This window comes from Narcine bancroftii, chromosome 5 (genome assembly GCF_036971445.1).
Source record: "Narcine bancroftii isolate sNarBan1 chromosome 5, sNarBan1.hap1, whole genome shotgun sequence".
In the NCBI taxonomy this organism is placed as follows: Eukaryota; Metazoa; Chordata; class Chondrichthyes; order Torpediniformes; family Narcinidae; genus Narcine; species Narcine bancroftii.
In genome coordinates this window covers 4,494,405-4,504,206 of record NC_091473.1, presented here as the reverse complement: position 1 = coordinate 4,504,206, position 9,802 = coordinate 4,494,405, and the positions used below count along the sequence as shown (strand labels likewise).

General features: G+C 42.1%; 1 protein-coding gene across 4 annotated transcripts in view; it reads right to left on the bottom strand.

Annotated features, from left to right (window-relative positions):
• Positions 1 to 1,785: 1,785 nt before the first annotated feature.
• uba1 (ubiquitin-like modifier activating enzyme 1) overlaps positions 1,786 to 9,802 on the bottom strand; it is a 381,394-nt gene continuing 373,377 nt past the window's right edge. For 3 of the 4 annotated variants that reach the window (XM_069936574.1, XM_069936577.1, XM_069936575.1), the window contains one exon: positions 1,786 to 4,223. In XM_069936574.1, coding sequence (XP_069792675.1) covers positions 4,088 to 4,223 — 136 coding nt within the window. In that variant the 3' untranslated portion in view covers positions 1,786 to 4,087. Of the gene's footprint in view, positions 4,224 to 8,285; positions 8,343 to 9,802 lie in introns of all 4 variants that reach the window. The other variant, XM_069936576.1, reaches the window with a different exon arrangement.

Genomic DNA, 9,802 nt, shown 5'->3' with positions numbered 1-9,802 from the left:
TTACTTGTTTTATATTTTTTTGATATAAGCCAAAATGTATTAAGCTATTTAGTTTGTGTCCGTACATTTTTATACGTTGTCTTAAAATAAACACAAAGAATTATTTTTTGTTTGACAGCAGCTTGTTTATTTGGGTATCATGTTCCAGCACAGATAAAGGATGACAATATATAATGTGTAATCCTTTCCGTGACACCCGACAGATATTCATCTTCATTACTATTTCTTGGTGCATCTCCTCCGCTTGAGATTTCCAATTTGATTCAAAGCAGAACCACAGCCGATCTTGACCAGAACAAGTCTTTCATTTTGTAATCAATTAGAATGTTGCTACTTCCACTATCTGTCGATTTCCCACAACCTTGCTGACAATTAGTTCTAGTTTTAATATATAAGGCATGAGATGGCCAGTGAGATGAGATCGACTTCAGCAGTTTTAATTTTTATTTTCGAGATACAGCACAGGAACAGGCACTTCTGGCCTGCGAGCCCATGCTACCCAATTACACCAATTAACCTACAAATCCAGTATTTTTCTTTTGGAAGGTGGTAGGAAACTGGAGCCCCCTGAGGAAACCCACATGGGCACGAGGAGAACATACAAACTCCTTACAGACCGCGTCGAATTCAAACCTGGATCACCGTCGCTGCAATAGTGTTCTGCCAGCCACTACGCTAACTTTCTAAACTTGGGTCTTTCCACACAAGGACGAACTGAGAGGATGGAAGTTTCAAAAAAGGTGGAAACCAGATCAACGCCAGTGGAAACATAATGCTGGAGAAACCCAGCAGCTCGAAGAATGTACTTGAATTAGCAAAGATTCAATTTGATCCAATTTTTGATCAGCTGAGTTTCTCCAGAATTGCATTTTTACTTCAACCACGGTGTCTGCAGACTGTCATGTTTTACTTCAAAACCAGTGGAATTATATTAGTCACTACTTTGCTTGATATTTGAATAGAGTTGGGGTTAAATGGCTAACATGGTAATGCAGACTCTACTCAAAACGTGAGGTCTACCTCTTCACGAATATATCCAGCTTGCAGAGTCCTCACAAAATGCCCTTCCTCCCCTCCCCCAGTGAAGGTGATGGACATCTAGTACAAGGAGACCAAAACTGAAAGGGTAATGCCCAGTTTTGTGACATAGTGTCTGCCGGGTGTATTCCCACTGTCGGCCACTATAATTGTCAGAGGTATGAGAAATAAGTGGGAGAAGATGTAGGCTCACTCACTTAAAGATTGACGGTAGAACGAGGAGTCACGTGATGGAGTAGCGGCCGGACGGTGAACTCCAGCCCTCTCCAGAAAAGTCGGAAAAAACAAAGGCACAAAAATAAAAATTAAAGTAAAGTGAATATAAAGGTGGAAAGAAGATGGCGACGAAAAAAGAAAAATCGAAACCAACGGTAAGAAGAGAGGAAGAGAAGACAACGGAAGAAGAAGGAGAAGGCCTTACCTGTTCGAAGAGGCCCGTGGTGGAGAGAGAAATCCGCTCCCTCAGGTCGGTAGAAAGTGGACTACAAAAATGGCTCGCTGAGCCGAGTAAAAGTGCGCAACCGCGCATGCGAAAAAACACACCGACGGGAGGGGTGACCAGCTGGGGAGTCGATCTCCACAGCCGGCAATGACAGCTGCAGAAAGAGGAGAATAAAGATTGACGGTAGAACAGGATCACGTGGATGGGACAACAGGGGTTTGACAGCAGATTCAAGAAAAGAAGGAGGAATAGAAAAAATGTCACTGCAATTTAAATTGTCCTGCATTCATTGCCCATAAAGATGATAATGTTGAGTATTTTTATTGATCCTTATAAATAGAAAGCTTTTATAATTTCCATTCCATTCTTAATGTACAATTTCTCCTTCTCATGGTCAAATACTCCACATTAAGTTCACACTTTTTATGGTCTATTAACTTCTCTTTAAAATCCATCAGATAAGTGATGAAATCCTTCTCTTGAATTGAATCTCAAACCCTAAATAATCTGCCAGGAACGTGCTTAATAGCTTTGTCGCTGGCACTTTCCCTAGTTGCTGAAGGAAATCTCTTTTGCTTCTCTGACTTGTTTTAATAATCGTGCTGAGTTACTTTGTCTGCTTTTGTGGGGTAAGCACCTTGTGCACACAGCAATAAATTGAAACCAGCACCCATGTGGTCACAGGGAGAACGCGCAAACTCCACACTGACAGCACCGAGACGTGGGGTCAGGATTGAACTGGGGCCATTGTGGCACTGGTTCCTGCACCACTTTGCACTCTGAGCCAGTCTAAAAACTTTTGCATTCTGAGATTTGGTATTTGCAATGAAATTGAATGCCACCAGGCGTTAGATACATATGTTAAATATGTGTTGTATGTTTCCTCCTGGTATCAAATATGAAGTAATCTTAAGTATGAGCAAAATCCAGGTTAATTTCATCCTTGACATTCAAAGTGGAAGAACACCTGATATTCAAACATATGTGGGAAGGGGGGGGGGGGGGGGGGGGATTCGAACATATGTGGGAAGGGGGGGGGGGGGATTCGAACATATGTGGGAAGGGGGGGGGGATTTGAACAAATGTGGGAAGGAGGGGGATTCGAACATATGTGGGAAGGGGTGGATTTGAACATATGTGGGAAGTAGGGAGATTCGAACATATGTGGGAAGGGGGGGATTTGATCGAACATATGTGAGAATGGGGGAGGATTTTATGAAAATGAATCTGACAACTTAGGTTAATTATTAATTAACTAGCAGAAGGCTTTGTTGAATAGATTAATTCCCATCACAGTTCTGAATTGTAGCTGGTCCCATTCATGCCATGGAGATTTTTTACTACAAAATTGACTGACATGAAATAAATATTTGTCCTCTCAGCCTTGGATTACACTCAGACCCAGAGATGAAAGGATAATTCAGATCAGTTCATTTAAAAGTAGGTTGTTGCAAGTGTGAAAGACATAATCTCTGTCCACTGTCTGGACTTGGGGGTCAAGTCTCAATGAATTTTAAACTGTTTGTACATGAAAGCAATGACAAACTATTAGCCAAGGTGCTTCATTGGATCAGCAAATGATATACAGTATGTTGGGAGTCATAGTTTCAATTTTTTAAGTCTGCATTTTTTTCATCAAATTTAGACATAGAGCATGTTAACAGGCTATTCGGTCCACAAGCCCGTGCTGTTCAATTTACACCCAATTAACCTATACCCCTGGCACGTTTCGAACAGTAGGAGGAAACTGGAGCCCTCAGGGCAAAACCCATGCAGACATGGGGAGAACGTACAAACTCCTTACAGTCAGTGTGGGATTTGAACCCCAGTCCCGATCACTGGCACTGTAAAGGCATTGCATTAACTCCTTCGCCAACTGTGCCACCCTCAAGAAAGATGTATGGGATATTTGCCCTCATGAGCTGAGCCTAGGATATAAAGAGCCAGGGTTACAGTATAGTTTTATAAACCAGTGGCAAGGTGACAGCTGGAGTACGGTGTACTGGTTGCTTCCCTTGAGCTTGCAAAGGAGAGGATGCAGAGGGGTTTCACCTGGATGTTGCCTGGGATGCAGTACCTCAGTCGCTTGGAGAGACTGGAGAGGTCACCTTTGATTTTTTTGGAGTAAAGGAACCGCATAGAGTACACAAATTTATTTGGGGGGGGGGGGTGGGAAATAGATACAAGGAAACCTTTCTCCATAGCTATCTAAAACTAGAAGGCATAGGCTTAAGCTACAGATGAGAGATTCAGAGGGAAGAACATTCTCACCAGGAGATGGTTGCAATCTGGAACGGTGGATGGAGGAGGGAGATGCTCTGACAACATTTAACTATCCAGACAAGGACTACAATTGCCGATGCACTGAAGACATGGATCAAACTCTGGGAAATGTGGTTAGAACAAATAGGTTATTGATGGGCTGGTATAGCAAAGTGAACTGAAGGTCTCTATGATGTTACGACTCTATTTGCAAACTTGCATGGTGAGAATACTGTGACTCAATAAACATTCGATACCAGTAGAAAGAGTCCTAGTGGCTTGGCGGAATGGGAGGAGGTTGTTTCACTGTGGCAATGTATCGTGTGCTCTCACTATCTCATGGTTTCATTGGATCCAGTAGTAAACGGTGGGCACTTCATCTTCTTCCATGTTCTTAGGACTGTAGTCGATCTCGAATTTTATAATCTTCACATGTTCCTCAATTGTCTTTCCACGGAGTTTTGCCATAATTTCTGACATTCTGAAGGAGAAACAACAATTATTAGTGATTCTGAAGGGGAAGTATGAGATTAAGATTTACATTTGCATGACTAAAGTTGAACTGAGAAACAAATTAGCAGATTTGTTGCCTTGAGTAATTCTATTGTATCAAACTTGCTTCCTACTTGGAAAAAGCAATCCACATCCCATGAGATGTAAGGATTAAAGGCTCATACAACCACATGACCAGTGATGGTAATTTACTGTAACTAAGTGGGTAATGGCACAATTGGGACAATACAGCAGATTGGAAATGCAATCGAAAAACTTGCTCATGGTATCGTAAAAAGGCATATATTTCCACACATAGATTGTTTGTTTGAAGACATCAAGCACTGATTGGACTTCATTTTTGAAAGAATGTTCGGGTCAACATATAAAACTCTTGAGAGTTTTTTAACAGATTAGATGTCGGGAGGATATTAAGGAGTGCAGTCCGACAATTGAGACCATTTGGGGCAGAGTTGAGGAAAAATGTCTTTAGTCAGAAGTCGGTGAATCTTTTTAATTTTCAATTTCCAGATGACTGGAGGCTCAGACATGGATTTTATTTAAAATAGAGATCGGGGCAAACATGGCTATGATGACAATGTTGGAAAGTTTTACCAGGCTGGTTGACCAATGAATGGCAGAGGGGACTCCATTTTGTTACTCCTAAACCCTAGTTCATGTTTCATTGAGGTGTTGGAGTAGAAGAGACAGATTTACATAGTACCGGCAGACCCTGGGTAAACAATGTCCGACTTGCAGACAACTCATATTTACGAACAGACTATGCGAGGTTTCAGTGGTTCATCAGCTCAAGGAAGGGGAACGCTGTTTTGTCGGATCATTTTGCCGTCAATAATGTGTTAAGTTGGTAACTTTGGATTACATTTTTCTATTACTTACCTTTGTAAACATGGCTCCAAAGTAACATTTGACCAGCTGATGCTAAATAAGAACCGTATGTGCCTGTTCTGACTTACCTACAAATTTGATTCAGAGACAGACTTAGGAATGGATCCCGTGTGGAAAATTGGCAAGGGATGTCTAATCACAGAAGAACTGTGCACTATCCCAAGTCACTTTTTCTTTGCACTAGGATTACTGTGAATATTCATTATCTATCTTAAGTATTTATTGTCTCTTTGAATTCAATTAGCTTACTATCATAGTTTTTCTTGACAAGTACATGATTGGCTGCAATAATTAAGAAGTTTGGGCATATGTGCATTGGACAATGTGTACAAGAATATCCTTCCTCAGGTGAGGGAACCAGTACTGCATACAGTACCGGTACTCCAAGGGTTGCCCTCATCAAACGCTTTTCTATATTTGTAGTTTTTCTTTCACAAAGTTCCTTCTCAGCTGCAGCAAGTAAGAAGTTTGGCTCAAATGTACGATGTACCATGTGTATGACAATAAGCTCATTCTCATCACCATCAACTCCCTCCCAGTCCCAGATTCTATCCCTCAGCAGACAACTCACCTGCCGTTCTGTACATTTTTGGGGGGTATGGGAGGGAGCCCTCACAGTCATAAGAAGCAGTGCAAACTCTGCACAGTACTCGAGGTCACGATTGGGCCCAGGCCACTGGAGTGTGAAGTTCCTGTTCCGCTAGCTCCGCCTCTGTTCTACCCCTTCCAGCCTTAATCTTGGGCGAATTTATAAGAACGGAGAGCTAGGAACAGCCAAATGGTTCACATTGTTTCGCAATCTACCAGAGGTGCTTTCAAGTGTTGAAAGCTCACCTGAACCCAAAGATTAGAGTTCGTTCAGGAGTTATATTATCTTCATTGGCATGGCTTGTGCATTTGTATTTAAGCCATTTGAACTTTCTATCTGCAAACTTACTTTGCGTTATCACGTTTTGTGATGCTTTGTGTCAATTTCCACCCTCATTTATTATGGTAAAAGCCTGTGTGCAGACTTGTCATTCTGGAATTATAGTCACCTCTGATGGTTACAAAATAGCAGCTCATTTCGGAGTCTTCTACCACCATAGTCTACACCAGACATTCTTCCATGAATCAAACTAAATTACTCGCCAGAACCCAATAATCATTACTATTTAATCAATGGAAAGTAACATAACAGTGCAAACATGAGGAGAGGCCTTCAACAATTACGAGTGCCCTGTATTTGCAAGCACTTGTCAAGTTAAACCAAATCTTTAATCTCACTTCACCCGAAGACTACACTTGGTTGTAACTCTCTTTGGAAGTCGCTCTGATTAGAGCGATCGTGTAAAAACTTGTTCATCGTTGCTTCTGAATTTTTATTTCTGTTAATGTTAATGGGGATAAAATGTAAGGCAGTGGTTCTCAACCTTTTTATTTCCACTCACATACCACTTTAAATATTCCCTATGCCATCGGTGCTCTGTGATTAGTAAGGGATTGCTTAAAGTGGTATGTGGGTGGAAAGAAAAAGTTTGAAAACTTAATCGTCCCTAATTGACTCGTTATGTGCACGGTTTCGGAACTTCAAAGGAAATGGGCCAATGACAATTTTTCTCAAGTGAAATATTTCAGTAACAATTGGGTCTAGAAGCAGTGGTTCTCAACCTTCCCTTCCCACTCACATCCTACCTTAAGCAATCCCTTACTAATCACAGAGCACTGATGGCATAGGGATTACTTAAAGTGGGAAGTGAGTGGAAAGAAAAAGGTTAAGAACCACTGACGTAAGGGGAGCCAGAAAGTGGACATTGATTTGCAATCACTCACTGTAAGATTCGAGGCAACTTAATTCTACTATTAATTTGCTTGTCTGTTGAATAAAACCGAAAGCCAGAATGCCAGCAGGCAGAGAGAGAAAAGCAGCATCTGGCTGAAATGCTACCACCAGTGGCCCTCTGTCACCCCACAGTGTGAATCTCTGACTTGGCCGTTCCTAATTGTGGACAGCCACTCACAGAAAGTTTAAAAAGACTTGCTGGCCTTCGGTGAGAATGGAAAATTTCTCACTGCGCGCACACACACACACACACACAACACACACACACACACACACACTGCAGCAGAGTACTGCCATGGTCTGGTGTATGTGATAATATCAAGAGATCCTGTGCTTTATTTTTAAAGCCCAAGGAAATGTCCTGGAGTTGTATCAGAGAGGAAATAACCACAGACGGATGTTTACTCCATCCGTCAACCTGCAGCTGAGGCTTTACATCCTTCAGCTGCTGGCCCAGAGGATAACCTCCAGCCTTCGAAACCACACACATGAAGAGAAATACAAGGCTCCTCCAACAGTTGCAACACACGGTATAAATCCCAGGCAGTGAAAAGGGAAGATACCTTAATGTGCCAGCATGAGGTTGCTACGCCTCAGCTTGCCCACTCTCTCCTTGGTTTAAGGAAGTCTTCACCCTTGCAGGGTTGGAGGGGAGGAGACACATGAAAAATTTGAGTGCTATACATTCATACGAAGGGGGAAAGAGTAAGAAAACTAAAACTTTTAAAGTTCATGAAAATGCAGGTTCAAATGATCACAGGCTTGGCAGAAGATACATTTATATTTCTTATACCAGTGGAGCTATTAAAATGGTATTATATAAATGCAAATTAATACACAGACTTACTTGTACTGTATTGGTTCATTTAATAAGGATTCACAAATTAAACAGCCAGTAAACCACACTTCAATGGAAAGGATGATTCATGCCTTGTTTGAGATAATCTAATTACTATGGCATTCAGGTTTTAATACTTGGAACCATTAATTCCATAATTAAGGAACAATCTTTTTTTCTGAGTTCCTTCTCCTCCACAGAGACTTCACGGTGAAGGTCCAAGTTTTATTTAAATGGCAATCATTTCGTTATTAGCAAAGACTGGTCATTGAGTAATCTCGTGAATTTTTGTTGTCAGGGATCTTTCAGAAAGAAGGACATCTCTTACTCCATTTGGGAATGCGCCTTGATTGGTACCAGCTGACTGTGGTCTTCTATTAAAGCAACTCCAAGTGGTTTAATGCATAAACATTAAATAGATGCATGTGCTTGCGCTCAACATGCTTGTGTGTAATCATGTAGCTCTTTTAATGATGACTTACCAGATTTATTGCCCTCTTTCTTTAAACACAAACCAGGCGGAACTCTGCGTCTCCTCACTAACCACAGAGGGAGATGAAAGATAACACACTTGTTCCATATTAAAGAATTTTCATAATATCAGTATAAAACACAAAAGAAAATTACAAATTTTGATGAGGGGTACTTAGATCATAAGGCATGGCAGTGGAATCAGGCTATTCAGCCCATTGAGTCATTCTATCATGACAAATTTTTTAAAACTCCGTTCTTTTGCCTTGTACCTGTAATTCTTGATTCCTTTCCAAATCAATAACTTATGTACCAGCGTTCTCTGGTCCTCGGTGCAAACACACAGACAAACAATACATATGCAGGACAAGTATTCATGTATACAAATAAATAAATAGTTTCATGAATATGAGAGTCTCGGATGGTTAGTGCAAGCAGTTCCATTGGTCGTTCAGCATCTCACTGCCCTTGGGATGAAGCTGTTCCTCAGCCTGGTGGTGCTGGCTTTGATACTCCTGGATCTCTTCCTTGACAGGAGAAGTTGCTGGGTGCAGGGTGGAAGGGGTCCTCAATGATTTTGTGTGCCCTCTTCTGACAACGATCCCGGCAGATCATGTCGATTGTGGGGGGGGGGGGGGGGGGGGGGGGAGGGGGGAGAATCCAGTGATTCTCTCTGCCACTCATGATCCTGTGGATTAACCTCCAATCCATTTCTCTGCAGCAACTGTATTACACTGAAGCAGCCTATCAGGACGCTCAAGATAGAGCTCCTGTAGAAGGTTGACATAATGGTGGTTGGTAGCCTTGTCCACTTCAGTCTTCTCAGGAAGTGCAGTCGCTGTTGCACCTTCCTGACAAGCGAGGAGATGTTGAGTGTCCACGATAGTTAAGTGAACTCCAAGGAACTTGGTGCTCTCCACTACAGAGCTGTTGATGTTTAGTGGAGGGTGGTCATTCCTGGTCCACCTGAAGTTCACGATCATCTCCTTCGTCTTTTCCACGTTGACACTCAGGTAGTTACTCTTGCACCATTTCACGAGATTTTCCACCTCTACTCTGCAGTGCGACTCGTCGTGGTTGCTGATGAGGCCGATGACCATCGTGTTACCTGTAACCTTGATGACACCATTAGAGCTGGATCTGGCGATGCAGTCGGGGGTCAGTAGCATGAACAAGAGTGGGCTAAGCGCACGGCCCTGAGGTGCACCAGTGTGCAGAACCATGGTGCTCGACGCTCTGCTGCTCACCTACCAGACTGTGGTCTTTCCATTAGAAAAGTATGCTAAGGTTGTGCCCTCTGGTCCCAGATTCCCCCACCATAAGGAACATCCTCTTCACGTCCACCTTATCTGGTCCTCTCAGTATTCAAATTGCATTTATATAGTGCTTTTCATTAAAAGTCACAATACACTTCTACCCTTTGCAGCTAATAAACATCTTAGAACTGATCATCAATGTACTATTGGAACTGAAGAGAACCAAATTCAATGCAAGCCAGTCTTGTTGATCCTTTTTCAAGTTTGTGGCA